The following is a 13419-nucleotide window of genomic DNA, read 5'->3' as shown; positions in this document are numbered from 1 at the left end:
CACAAAACGGTATTCTCTCGGCGCTGTGTACACGAGAGGCTGCTGTCACATCACAATACTTCAATGCTTGCTTGCTTCTTCTTTTTACTGCAATCTATGCTGCTTTTCAGATGCTTTAACACCACCCCAGCAAACAGCAAACAGGTTTTGGCACAACGTTTAAAATATTTACAGAACAATTGAAAGACAAAACACTCCAAACACGCACACACACACACAAGTACAAACAGAAACACAACCACAACGAACCCCCCTCCCTCTCTTTGGGGGGGGACTGGTGTGACGGCGACCCCCCACCCAGGCGAGTGGGCTGTCGACGGAAAGTGCTTGGGTGGCACACAGTGTGAAGAATGTTTTCGCTGACTAATAACTAATCCTGCCTTAGAACGCACACACACACACTCACACAAACGTTGTCGTTTGTTCAATTTACACGGGGGAGGTGGATATTCAATTAGTTGAACGGAGAGAAGCGCAAAATAACACACACACGAAAGAACGAAAAAAAACACTACACGTACAATTAAACCCAGCAACATTAACTTGTTTCGACGCTTAATGTAAAAATTCACACACACAGCTGAGCATGGGATGCACAATAACGGCACGCTCGGGACCAGTGACACGCAAAACTTACGATGCGGATGGCGGCCAGCAAACACACTCACGCGACGAGTGGAAAATTCGGAGTTCGAGATTCGTCGCGGCTTGCTTGCTGCTTTGCTGCTGATTTGTTGGCTTCCTATGCCCAAGTAGCGTGTTTGCGAACCCGAGGAGCGTTTTGACAACTGTGATGCTGAGCGGAGGTGAATCAGGCTGCGGTTACCCACTGCACCCGGGTTGCCATATTTGATGAGGCTCGTTTGACGTTGAAAGTTTCATTTGTGTTTTTTTAGTTTTTAGTGTAAAATTTGATTTTTTGTTCTTTAATCTTCTATAATTCAAGCTTATTTTGCATAATAAAAGACATGTCATGAGGAAGGTTTCCAAATAAACATTGCCACGGAAAAAATGTACGTTATTTTTGAACCAATCTCTCGCTGTAGCGTTCAACCCATACGCTTGACAGCTGAGTTTGACGTTCCCGTCGTGGGCAAGAAAATTCAACACAGCGCTCCCGCTGTCAAGCAACCATGTTTATAAATTGTGCGATGTAAACAACGCACCACCATCAGCACAAGGAAAAGCAGCACAAAACCGTCGAGCATTCCTGTGCGATTGCGGAAAAACGCTTACACCAGCAAAGTGTATGGCCTCACGCGATCGTGGACGCGTGTGTGCATTGTGAAACTGTACGAACGCGCCGTCAGTCTGCTGCCGTAATCCTTCCGCTAAACGTAGCACAATAGGGGAGAAATCGAGCAGGAAAACGTGTAGTGAGAGAGTCCAGAACCCCCGCCACCATGAAGGACGATATTATCTACCTGGTGCTGCTCGGGTCGTGCATCGGATTTGGCCAGTTTTATCGCAAGTTCACCGACCCCGAGCAGCGGAAGCTCGTGGGCACCGGGGTGGGGCTGCTGGTGGTGCTGTCCGTCAGTGGCTTCCACATGCTGCACATGCTGTTCTGTTATCTCGTGAGTGCACTGCTGATAATCTATGCTAGCCGAAAGTAAGCGCCACTTTGCTCTTTGCCACCGTTACCAACCGGACGAGAATTCCTTCGTCGTCAGCCTTTACGTAATGATGCATTTACTTTGTTTCTTTTCCTTCCTCCCCCTTCTAGAGTGTGTCATCTGGCGTGCTTTGGCTTCATGTTCGGCTATCTGTTCTTCTTCCGGTCGCTGTCGTTCTTGGGGTACGATGCACCGCCCGGCCACACGAACATGATACAGATGATACTGACGCTCAAGCTCGTTGGATTAGCGTTCGAGGTGAACAATGCGTACACCAAGTCTAAGACGGTGGCGGATGGGCAAAAGGACACGGCGGCGGTCGCACAACCATCCCTGACCGAAGCTGACCGGGCGCTGCTGAAGCTCAGCATGCTGGATATATTCCATTACAGCTTCAATTACGTCGGCGTGCTGACCGGACCGTACATCACGTTCAAAACGTACCGTGACGCCATGTACCTGCCGTTCAGCGGGAAGGCGGACTGCATCGGGGCGACGGTTGACAAGCTGAAGGTTATCCCACTGTACGCGGGCCTGTTTCTGCTCGTGTCGTACATCTGGCCGCTGCAGGTAAGGAAGCCATTTCGCCCGCTACCCTTAATCCGTCGCTAATCGCTTTAAACTCGTTTGTAACCCGCACCCTCTGGTTGCTGCAGTACGCAACCAGCGCCGAGTTCTACGAGGAGCGCTCCTTCCTCTACCGGCTGATGTACGTGTGGCCGACGTTCTTCATCTTCCGCATGCGCATCTACACCGGCATACTGCTGAGCGAGTGCGTCTGCACGATGGCGGGCGTCGGTGCGTACCCGAAGCTGGCCGGCAGCAAACCGGGCCACGGTCCGAGCATGGACGACTACACCACCACCGCAACGGAGGATAGCTCCCCGCTGGAGTACGACTTTGAAACGGTGCGCAACATCGACGTCATCAACACGGAGCGCTGCTGGACGTTCCGCGAGGCGATGAAGTACTGGAACATGTGCGTCCAGTACTGGATGGCGATGTACGTGTACAAGCGCTTCCCGAGCAAGAAGTACCGCACACTCGTCACGCTCGCCGTGTCCGCCATCTGGCACGGGGTGTACGCGGGCTACTACTTCTGCATCTGTGGCGCCCCGTTCTATCTGCCGATCGAGGATCTGTACGTGAAGCTGTTCCTGAAGGATGCGACGGGCCAGAAGCGCACGGTGCTGAACGTGCTGTGCTGGATCTCGAAGTTTTTCGCCTTCTCGTACCTGGGCATTGCTTTTCTGCTGCTGACGGTGGACAAAATTTGGTACTACTACAGCTCGGTGTACCACTTCGGGTACGTGCTGTGGATTGTGCTGTACGGAGCGGGTGTGCTGATAGCGAAGCAGCGAAAGGCTAACGCTAGAAGGGAGGCTAAGGTGGGGCAGGACGGTGCTAAGCAGGATTGAGCCGTATGGCCCCTTTTTTGGTTCTCATGACACACAGCAACTGCTAGACTCAAATTTGTTGCACCGAGCTGAAGGGAGAGATGGCTTTATAACACACAAATTAAAGGTGTTCACGAGTTACGAAGAGAATAGACTTTATTACGTTAGATGCTTCTAGTGATGTTGTTTGCGGGTAAATGTTTCTTTTTTTTACATTAAAATTTTGTTAGTTAAATAAACTGGATTCTATTGCATGTTGTAGATGAGGTGTTAGCGCAGTTGGATTGAAATTTGAAATAGTCGAAAGAGGCTTTAGAAAACACACGTACAAATTATATACAATGAATTACATATAACTCACTGTTCTTATACTGAAATGAATTCTAATAATGCTAATAAAAAAAGTTTTCATATTTTATTGAATGTGTGCTTCGTTTTTTTGTGAATAACATCGGCAGCTTCACTGTGACAGATTTGTTCATCATGCAACCGTTATTTTGAAACATATTTTAGTTTTACGCTTTATTCAAATAACCATTCTCGTTTTTTTAAGTTAATTCTTATGACTTAATGTATGTACTGATTGGCTTGTAATAGAAACTAAATCGTTTTTGGATCGTAGAACTTCTAATTTCATTCCCAACATCAACGGCTTTTTTAAAAACGATAGGGCGAAAACTCGCCATAAAATCAGACGCTTCAAACGTCTTCGCCCTCAGACGCCTGAGCAGTCAAACTGAAAGCTTCAGTCGCTCTTGCCCTCCCTCCCCCTTTCCCTATCCCTTTCTACACGAGCTGTCAAAGCCAATTTTCCAATTCGTTGTAAATTTACGCTGTGTGCGTACGCTGCTGCGAAACTGATTCCTCTTTTTATGGGGTGCCCTTCAAATGGAAAATCGGTGGCAATAAAGTGTACAATCTCAAGTAAGCTGGTTCCGATTGGCAAACGGATTGGGGTGGAAAATTGGTGTGCATCACGCACGGGTAGGAGGAACACACACACTCACACGCACAGACACGCGCTGTGCTCCCGTGCCATGGAAGTGAGAGAAAAGCGACAACCGTGAAAGTGAAAATTTCCCTGCAACCTCGTGCCCGTCGCCGTCCCTTCCCAGCTGCTCGCAGGTGCGTTCGCTGTGCTGGCCGTTCGTGTGGCTGACACAGGGCACACACTGCGTGAGCGTGTGAAGTGAAAATCCATCCAGTGGTGTGATTTGCCTTCGGAATCCAGGAAAAGAAGCAAGATCAAACTGTCTGGGATGTTGATTAGGAAGCAACTTGAACGCACACACACACACACGCGCTCGCGTTTGCCAGCAGTGCGCTAGAATTTGCTGTGTGGCGAGCGACGAGAGGAAAAGAAGAGCTGTGTGCTGTGCTGTGCCTAGAACCGACGCGTTTCCGACAGTCGATCGATGTTCAGAAACGTTTCGTAACCAGCAAAAGTGCGATTACGCGGCTGTGGCCGATGTGTTTGCTCACAAAAAAAACACTGGAGGAATAGTTTAACCAGGAGGAGTTGTAGGGCAAGGAGAGCAGGCAGAGAAGGCACAACTCCCAGTGGCATTTAGCATCACGGGCTCTCCTCAATCGAATCGCGCTGGTGGAAGATGCAGTCGTCCCGCACCACTGCAAACACAGCAACAACAAAGGTGCACACTACACACACAAACACACACACTCGGAGAGCGCAATCGATGACGTTGAGAGGAGTGGAGCATGCGAACATAGCAACCCATGAAACGAACCGAACGCAACCTCCTCACCATCATCATCGTCATCGTCAGCCTCCTTCTCAACTTCATCATCATCATCATCATTCCGCGACGTCAAAGTGAAAGAAGAAAGAGACGCGCGCGATCCAGTCGTGGCCGTCGTGGTCGTGGTCGCGTGTGTGTGCAGTTTCACTTTCCCTTTTTTGAAAAGACTTTTATTTTTTATTGACATACCTTAGAGAGTGTGAGCTAGCGTGCCTGTGTGTGTGTCTGTCCTCTGTGTAGCCTTCTGGTGTAGGTTGCTGTGATTGTTGCACTGTGGCTGCCAGCAACTTCATCCAGCCAGCCAGCCAGCCAGCCAGCAACAGTCGTCATCGATCGATATATTTTTTTCTTTCTTTCTTTTGGCTACAACAACGGTCTATTTGTTTGGATTGTGCCACACAGTGAACGCGTTTTTTTTTCTCCAGGAAAATAGCTTACTAATTCGCTTTGTTTTACATTTCCAGTTTCTAGTGTAGGTGTATTTTGTAGTGAAGTTTTTGAAGTGTCTGTCTCTCTAGTGCAAGCAAACGGTGCAGTGGGGGCACAATTTTGACTCGGCTTGAAAGGTGGAAAATCCGTTTTTTTGTGTCCGGCAAGTGAGAAGTGAAGGTGGTTTTTTTTGGGCGATTCCGACGCGTGCGAGTTGCAGTTCATCTCAACAACAAGTGTCTCAAATGTTACCTGTGTAAACAATAGTGGAGCGAGAGTGTGGTTCCGGGTCGCTGCAAACCCGCCATGAAGCTTGTGTAGAATTGTGTTATCGTTTCAATCTCCACACTCACACACAAACCAAAATCTCAAGTTAGAGCCACATTGCCCCGGCAAGTTTTCCACTGCTGTTCCTGCTTTTTCCGCTACATTCTTTGCCACCTGTGCGACCACCACCACCAGCAGCAGGAGCCGTCGCAGAGCAGCAGCCCGTGTCGCAAACGAACGATGGACGAAAAGAAACCAATTCCGGCGCCACCCGGTGGCAATGGGACGGCCACCGTTGCCGCCGACCAGGACGGGGACGAGAAGCGGGTCGGCTGTGCGCACTACAAGCGGCGGGCCAAATTTGTGGTAAGTGCTCTATTTGCAACCTCGGGAACCCGGAACACCAGGAACCAGGCTTCACACTTCCCCGTGTTGCACACACACACGGGGAGCCGCAAAGGAAGCCAAGGTTATCGTGAGCCGCCGCCAAGCGCGCGCCGCACCGAAGAAAGCACAGAAGAAACGTGAGAGCGAAAGTAGCGAAAACCGGCCCCCCGATATGGCAGGCCAGCGAGCCGTCCGTCCAGAGCCAGTTCATTCACTTTCTTTCAGCCACCGCGGCGATGTACAAGAGATGTACGGCCGACACATACACACATAGACGTTGGCGGCAATGCGGATCAAAACTGTAACGAAGTTTTGCCTTTTTCCGTATATTTTTATGTTTTTTTTTTGCATATCTTTCGGTGTGTGTTTGTGTGCTGTGGCGCATTTTCTCATTACCCTTGGATAATAAGATGATAATTTATGATTTGAGTGGAGCAAAAATCACTTTCACCATCCCGTAGCAGCAGGCGGTGGCGGCACAACCAACACACACACACACCGGTCGCGATCGCGGAGATCGCAGCACGCGCTGCTGGATTTTTTTGTCGGTCTGAACGTTTTTGCGGCTTTGCCCTTTCCCCTGCTCGAGCTTATGATTAATCTCCAATCTATCACACGCAGACAAAGCTGTGCTATAAACCCTACTTCCCCTGCTTGCTAATTGCTGGAATGAATTTGAATTTTCCTTTCCCCACTTTCAGACACCATGCTGCAACAAATTCTACATGTGCCGATACTGTCACGACGAGAACGAAACGCACTTCTTCAACCGGAAAACGGTGACGGAGCTGATCTGCACCGAGTGCGACACCCGGCAGCGTGTGCAGGCGGAGTGCGAAAAGTGTGGCGTACGGTTCGGGCGGGTAAGTATTGTCGGTTGGGTCGTTGTTTCTACTGGGCTGGGTTTTTTGGAATCTCAGTGTCGAGGTCAGGGTGAAGGTGAAAATTAAAGCGTTAGTTTGGGGCTAAGGAATATCTGGATTAGTGATGGGAAAAATGAAGATTTCGTCGGAATCGATTTCGGCTAGCTCCGAACTTTTCTGGAATCGTTTCCGGATAGTAGGTCATGAATCAGTTTCCAGAATCGATTCCGGAATCAACTCTGGAATTGGTCCTGGAATTGGCTCCGAAATTGGTTCCGGAATTAGCTCCAAAATCAGAATTGCCTTTGAAACGGAGTCTGTTTCGGCATCCTCATAATGATAGACGTTTGGATCCTATAATGCTACGTATTGATAGCCGCAAAAGATTAAAATTTACTAGTAAACGATCTATTCTCATGGAGATTCCCGGACTGATTTCGCTTCTGGAACTTCTTATTTTAATTCAAGAACTAATTCTCATTTCGGAGCTAATTCTCATTTCCGAGCTAATTCCTGATTCCGAATGTTGAAGTCTAAAGTCAATCCTGATTTCGTTACAGGAGCAAATTGCGATTCCCAGGTTGATTACGATTACGCCTGGAATCGGCTCTGTAATCGGCTCCGAAATTGACTCCGGAATCGACTCCGCAATCGGAATCGGTTCCAACATCGGAAACGGCTCGAGAATTGATTCCGAACACGGAATCGAGTAGGTCCGATTCCGAGCTCCCACCACTAATCTGGATTGCACTTAATCTATGTAAGATACAGGGTTTTCCAGCAGTTCTCATAGCTGTGGTACACTTTATTGACTCTTTCTTCCCGAATATAACTTAATGTAATAGCAATTGGACTCTATTGGACCCTTCTTGGACAAATCCAATAGGAATTTTCAAGGAGCCAGTCCAAAAAGGGTGTCATAGAGTTCAATTTCCATCATATGTAGGTCACTTCCCAATAGGAAAGAGTCAAGGAAGTGTCGCACAACTATGAAAACCCCCTGGAAAACCCTGTAAGCGTGTATAAACCAAAGAAATACAAGAAAGTAGATTTCAATTATATCAAAACCTTTTTGGGCTTACAGCGTAAGTAGGTCAAGCGAATTCGACCTGGTAGTAAGCAATTTTCAAGATAAAATAAACAAATTAGCTCATTATCAATAGCATGTTAGTAATGTTCAATTATTGATAAAAGCGGACGTTAGAACAGAAAAAAAAACATATAAATCATTAAGCTAATAATAAACAGGGAAAATGCTACTTTTAAAAGATCGATGTTTTAATCCACAAAACGGCGATAAACCCTTTGAAATCCATTGTAAACCTTCCCTTAATTTCAACAGTACACATGCCTGGTGTGCAATCTTTTCGACGACGAGGACCGCAATCAGTATCACTGTGATGGGTGCGGCATCTGCCGGGTCGGTGGCCGCGGACGGTTCTTTCACTGTGAGGTTTGCAATATGTGTTTACCGCTGCAGCTAAAGTACGACGGCCATAGGGTAAGTTTGCGGCTGGAAATTGACGTAAAAAAGCCTGTGAAAGCAAATAAAACTATATTTTTATTCGTTTTTTTCGGTTTAGTGCGTGGAAAATGTGTCCCGATCCAACTGTCCCGTGTGTCTGGACGATATACACACTTCCCGCATACCGTGCCACATTCCGGACTGTGGCCACCTGCTTCATCGAACGTGCTTTGAAGAGCTGGTAAGTGGGTTTGCTCTCCAAAATGCAATTCCAAATCCTAATAATCGCGTTTTTTTGCTCTTTACTTTGCTCGATAACGCAGCTTTCGTCCGGCCATTATGCTTGCCCCACCTGCCAGACCTCGATGATGGACATGAACCAGCTGTGGGAGTATCTGGACGCGGAGGTGGCCGCCACACCCATGCCAAAGGAGTACGCGAACTATTTCGTGGACATTCTGTGCAAAGATTGCCACAAGGTGAGTGTGCTGCTGCGCGCATGTTCTTGCTGTGAAGCTCGCTTATACAGTGCATTTCTTGCAGGAGTCAACGGTAAAGTTCCACGTCGTTGGGCTGAAGTGTACCCACTGCGGTGCGTACAACACCTGCCGGACCAAGACGAAAAACATGAACGGGTGCAACAACACGCCGCCACCCGGCGGCAGCAGCTCGGCCGGGGCGAGCAGTGCGGCGGGTGGTACGGCCCAGTCGAACCCAGCTGCCGAAACGACGACCCCCTGGATACGGATGGTGCCGCTGTCGATGGTGGAATCGGACGATAATGCCATCGATGACAGTGCCATCGATGACAGCGCCATTGACGACAGTGAAGATGGTAAGTTCGTCACTTTATGCCGAATCCATCGAGAAGAGAATTAATTTCCCTTACTTTTTTTTGTGCAGAACGACTCGTGGATCGCCTTGACACCTACCTGCAGCAGGTAACGCCCGGTGGTGATGACGGGGCCAGCACGTCGGCCGCTTCGTCCTCCTCTTCGAACTCTTCGTCCGGATCCTCCTCCTCGTCATCGTCTTCCGTTCCGTCCTCCTCGACGATGGTCAGCACGGTATCGGTTGGGCAGCAGCAGCAACAGCACCGGCCAGCGCAACGATTGAACAACGGCACCAGCAATGGAAGCAGAAGTGACGCGTGCAGTTCGTCCGGGCTTGGCATTTCCTACCCACGGCACGGTGGCCAATCGGACAGTGGCAGCAGCAGCAGCAGCAGCAGCAGTAACGGTAGCAGTAGCATCAATAGTAGCAACGTCAATGGCACCCTGCCAGCAGCAGTGAGCAGCAGTAACGGACGGACGGACGTAGCAGGCTCCTCGTCGGCGTCATCCTCCTCCGCATCCTCCTCCCCGGTCCGTGACGACGATCGTTCCACGTTCGATAATAGCAATAGTACTAGCGATGGTGGTGCAGCTCAAATCTGAAAGAAGGGCGCAGCGGACGCAGTGCGGGCTGAAGTGTGTAATCGTCCTTTCGATCTGGGTCGGAATATCTGAATGTGATCCTTGTTGTGTGCGAGTGTATGTGCACGTGCTCGCGTGCTTGCGTGTGTAGTAGATAACTTCCTAGTAAGGGGGGAAAAGCAGCAGCAGCAGTAGGGCAACCGCGTTTCCTTGGTGATGATGATGATGATGTTGGTGATGCGTCTGGCGGTGGTGTGGTGAAAAGAAGAAAGCACTAACCAAGTGCAGACAAAAAAACACTACTACAGCGCAGTGCAGCGTGTGTGGTAAAGTATTTATCTTTCCGTTTTGTGAAGTCTCCGCGCTAACTCTGCCACAAGGACGGTGTTTCCATTCCATCATTCGCGCGTAAGCGTTGCGGCGAATAACCCGTACGTTGTGTTCATTATCCTTGTTTTTTTTCTTTCCCTTTTTTGAACCGGTTTAATGCCGTTGATTTCGGTTAGGCTTTAGTTGTGTACCGCTCCGTGTAAAATAGCTAATTAATGGTAGCAAAAAAGAAAAGAAACGTAGCCATTTAGAGCAATGTACAGCACACGCGGGAGCGTTCTCTGCCCTGTGGTGCTGTGTAATGATGGCGAAGAAATGGAATGACGAATGGTTAGAATTAATCTTAGATCTGTAGGTAGTGTTCTATTTTTTTTGGTTTATTTGCTTTTTCGGGACTGGAAAGGCGGCACAACTGCTGGATAGGCGATGCAGCATTACGGGGAACAACGTTTTTCCCCATTATTCTCAAGCTGTTATCTTGTACATTTTACACTCTCTTCTTATTTTCTCTTATTTAGGTGAATTGCTTTTGCTGTGGGCTAGTTGTTTTCAACTCTGTACATAGGTGTAGTTACATTACGAATCTTTATCTAGACTTTATTTATGTTTTATTTCCTTCGTGACACCTCGTCAGTTGGTAGAGGCGTTTTCTGTTAGTCTGTTTTGCACTGTTTTGTAAATCCTTTTTTCCTTAATCTCTATCTCTCTCTCTGTTAAGTAGATTTTATGCTCCACTATTTTCATCAATCTAGCTGAATTTGTTACTTTATGTGTTGTTTTTCCCCCGTTCTGTTTTGTGCCCCCTCGCAAACGTGCTCTTAAAGCTTCCACGTACAGCATCACCAATCTTAGAGCGGCGCAATGAAACCGTTTCGTATATCAAAAACCATACCAGTAGCTGAGTCTCATAAGTCGCCGATAGTTAGCGATCATTGCGTGCGTTTAGACGGGAGACTTGTAGTTAGTACGATAGAATGAAAATTCGATGGAACTTTCCATCCCCAATAGCCCACAAACAAAATCGCTACAAGCTTGCCTTGGAGACGTAACATAAACATGAGGCAAACAGGGTGTTTTGATGCTAAACTGTTTCAATTTTTTATTGAGTGACCAGAAAAAATGCGCTGTTTTATCTCTTTCTCTCTCTCTTTATCCATTCTCGTTGTACGATCAACTAAAAGAGCCAGTTTCTGGTTTCAGAATTTCAGTGTAAATGCGTTGCGAAGATCTTTTGTTAGTTCAAAGAACAAAATAAGAAAAAAGCCGTGCTGCAATAGTAATAGTACTCCGTGTATCGAATTAAAATCTCCTACTGAATTTGCTGACGAAAAACAAAAGACCACTCAAAACAACACTGTTAACGTACTTGTAGTGAATGCTATTTATTGTATCGATTGCCAACTACTGCTTGTGCAGCGCTCCATTTCGTTCCCAGTTCTCACTCCACTCTGCAAAGAGCGACACATAACAGTAATAGTAATATTGGGGGATCCGGATATCCGGGCCCTCACCCCCTGAGAGTGGGCATTACGGGTGGGCAGCATTTTATTCAGTCGTCCAACCCTTTGTACGGTGCCAGACACCCTAACCGGACATATTATAGACAGCAACACAACTCTCTCCGGCTCTCTTGAAATCGATGCGATCGAGAGACCGCACAGACAATGCATGCGTATTACACTAATGACACATAGCAAATAGTAGATTAATCAAACAAAACAAAACAAAACAAAGAAACTCATACCACATACTGGAACTCTGGATTACTGCATTAGCAAAAGACAAGTCATGATGTAATAGAAAATATAAGAAAGTACCCAAACATTAGCAACGTTTCTGTTATCCCCCCCCGCACCATTTTCCCGTGGCAAACGCGATACCGCGCCCTGTATAAAGAAAAATCGAGAAACATACATATAAAATCAACTCCGTCAACAGATAATCATCAATTACCCGTTCAGTCTGAGCATAAAAAGAAAACCCTTGCAACAACAAACAAAAATGCCCAAAAATGCTTGCAAACGATGTAGAAAAAAAAACATAAAATAATGAAAGACTAAAAACCCGACATTCAACTTAGATTTGTTGTAGAAGATGTAAAATGTATCTCCCGTATCGTAGGAATTTGAAAAAAAAAAACGAATCCTCTTCGCTTCTAGGAAAGATTTGGTCTCTGAAGCAAGCGTGAAATAGAGGAAAAGAAACAATAGGAAGGAAAAATTAAGCAAAAAAAGAAGAAGAAAAACAGGAATCGGCACATGAAAAGTGTAAAACACACACATGAATTTAACACAATTTAGAATTATTAAAAGAAGAAAAACAAGAAGAAAACGCGCACGAAAAGCAAATAAAGGTAAGCAAACAAACAAACAAACAAAAAACATAGAACTGGATGGTGGCATTACCAAGTGCGAATGCAAATTACTACAATTACATACTACTAATAGACGTTAACGTTGCGCTGGCAGTTTGAACAGTACAGTACACTAATATAATTACTAAAACCAACTTGTGGTATACAAAACTAGTAAAAAAAAAAACAGAAAGGAAAGGGAAAACATATACCTTCTTTTCGTAACGGTCGTAACAAGGAAATGCGTTGGCGTGTGTGTGTTTTTTTCTCCAAATTGCGTATTACACAATAAAAACAAACACACAGTCATTTCACCATCGTTTGAACTAATAGTAAAGCAATGGTGTCCATTATTTTCCCCGCCACCGAGTATTTGTCATCATGAGAACGAACGATTAGTTTATAATGCTTCCTTAAGTTTGTGTTGCTTTTTCTTTTCTATTAATTTTTTTTTATTATTTTTTATATTCATTTTAAATCGAACAGAAATCCAGAAATCTTTCTTCCATTTCCGTTGGTTCGGTTTTTTGTACGCGGTAGCCCTGTGGACTTGTAAGCTGATACGCTCTCGTTAACTTCTACCGTACGTTAAGGTTAACGTTTGCATTAAGAAAGGAAAAAAAAATCGACTTTTCGTGGGTTTATCACCCCCCGTACTAACAAAACGTTAATCTCACTTTCAATAATTCCCAAGGGTCAGGAGACAACATTTGACACCTCTTTCAGTAGAACTCTAACCGTGATGGCCAAACGAGTGAAGCAACTCCGTCTAGGAGCGTGCACGATCAAAGAACGGCACCCTGTTGCGTCTAAAACGGACTCCGTGTGGCAGTTTGTGGACGTCGTATTAGCCTGTTCCGGCATCTAAGACACCTTGGTACTATTAGACAATAATTAAAGCATTTAAAATAAAGCTCAGTTCCGAATGGCCGACGACTCTGAGCAACAAGAAGCTCCAAATGATGCTGAAAATGAAGACGGAGGGAAAAGTCGCATGAGCGCTGCGTTCGTTTGACCAGGGAGGTCAATGCAACCGACCAAACAGTGAAAGTAGTACCTGGAAAACATGGAAAATCCTATAAGAAATCGCGTCCACTGGCTTCCCAGCGGCAAGCAATGATGCCAAAACTAAATGCG

At 46.6% G+C, this 13419-nt stretch overlaps 3 protein-coding genes across 10 annotated transcripts in view; 2 read left to right on the top strand and 1 right to left on the bottom strand.

Annotated features, from left to right (window-relative positions):
• Positions 1–771, bottom strand: part of LOC120900834 (rap guanine nucleotide exchange factor 2) — a 40685-nt gene extending 39914 nt beyond the window's left edge. For 2 of the 5 annotated variants that reach the window (XM_040308330.1, XM_040308334.1), the window contains exon 1: positions 638–771. The gene's annotated coding sequence lies outside the window, so the exon portion shown is untranslated. Of the gene's footprint in view, positions 1–521; positions 609–637 lie in introns of those variants that run through there. The other 3 variants (XM_040308333.1, XM_040308336.1, XM_040308331.1) reach the window with 2 other exon arrangements.
• Positions 772–1137: 366 nt separating this feature from the next.
• Positions 1138–3274, top strand: LOC120903550 (lysophospholipid acyltransferase 7). Its single transcript, XM_040313042.1, has 3 exons — positions 1138–1612; positions 1727–2186; positions 2273–3274. Exons 1-3 carry the CDS (start codon positions 1404–1406, stop codon positions 3032–3034), a joined length of 1431 nt encoding a protein of 476 aa, XP_040168976.1. The 5' UTR covers positions 1138–1403; the 3' UTR covers positions 3035–3274.
• A 530-nt stretch (positions 3275–3804) lies between these two features.
• Positions 3805–12619, top strand: LOC120900858 (zinc finger protein BRUTUS). 4 transcript variants are annotated; one of them, XM_040308382.1, is made up of 8 exons: positions 3805–3937; positions 5238–5835; positions 6558–6719; positions 8062–8220; positions 8303–8425; positions 8508–8663; positions 8728–9019; positions 9088–12619. In XM_040308382.1, exons 2-8 carry the CDS (start codon positions 5710–5712, stop codon positions 9618–9620), a joined length of 1551 nt encoding a protein of 516 aa, XP_040164316.1. In that variant the 5' UTR covers positions 3805–3937; positions 5238–5709; the 3' UTR covers positions 9621–12619. The 4 variants fall into 4 exon arrangements, with proteins under 4 accessions (XP_040164316.1, XP_040164317.1, XP_040164318.1 ...); XM_040308383.1 differs by having other exon boundaries at positions 3810–3997; XM_040308384.1 differs by lacking the exon at positions 3805–3937 and adding an exon at positions 4021–4138.
• Positions 12620–13419: the final 800 nt, after the last annotated feature.

This window comes from Anopheles arabiensis, chromosome 3, assembly GCF_016920715.1.
Source record: "Anopheles arabiensis isolate DONGOLA chromosome 3, AaraD3, whole genome shotgun sequence".
Lineage (NCBI taxonomy): Eukaryota > Metazoa > Arthropoda > Insecta > Diptera > Culicidae > Anopheles > Anopheles arabiensis.
Note: the sequence above shows the minus strand (reverse complement) of the source record. Positions and strands in the feature narration are given on the sequence as shown.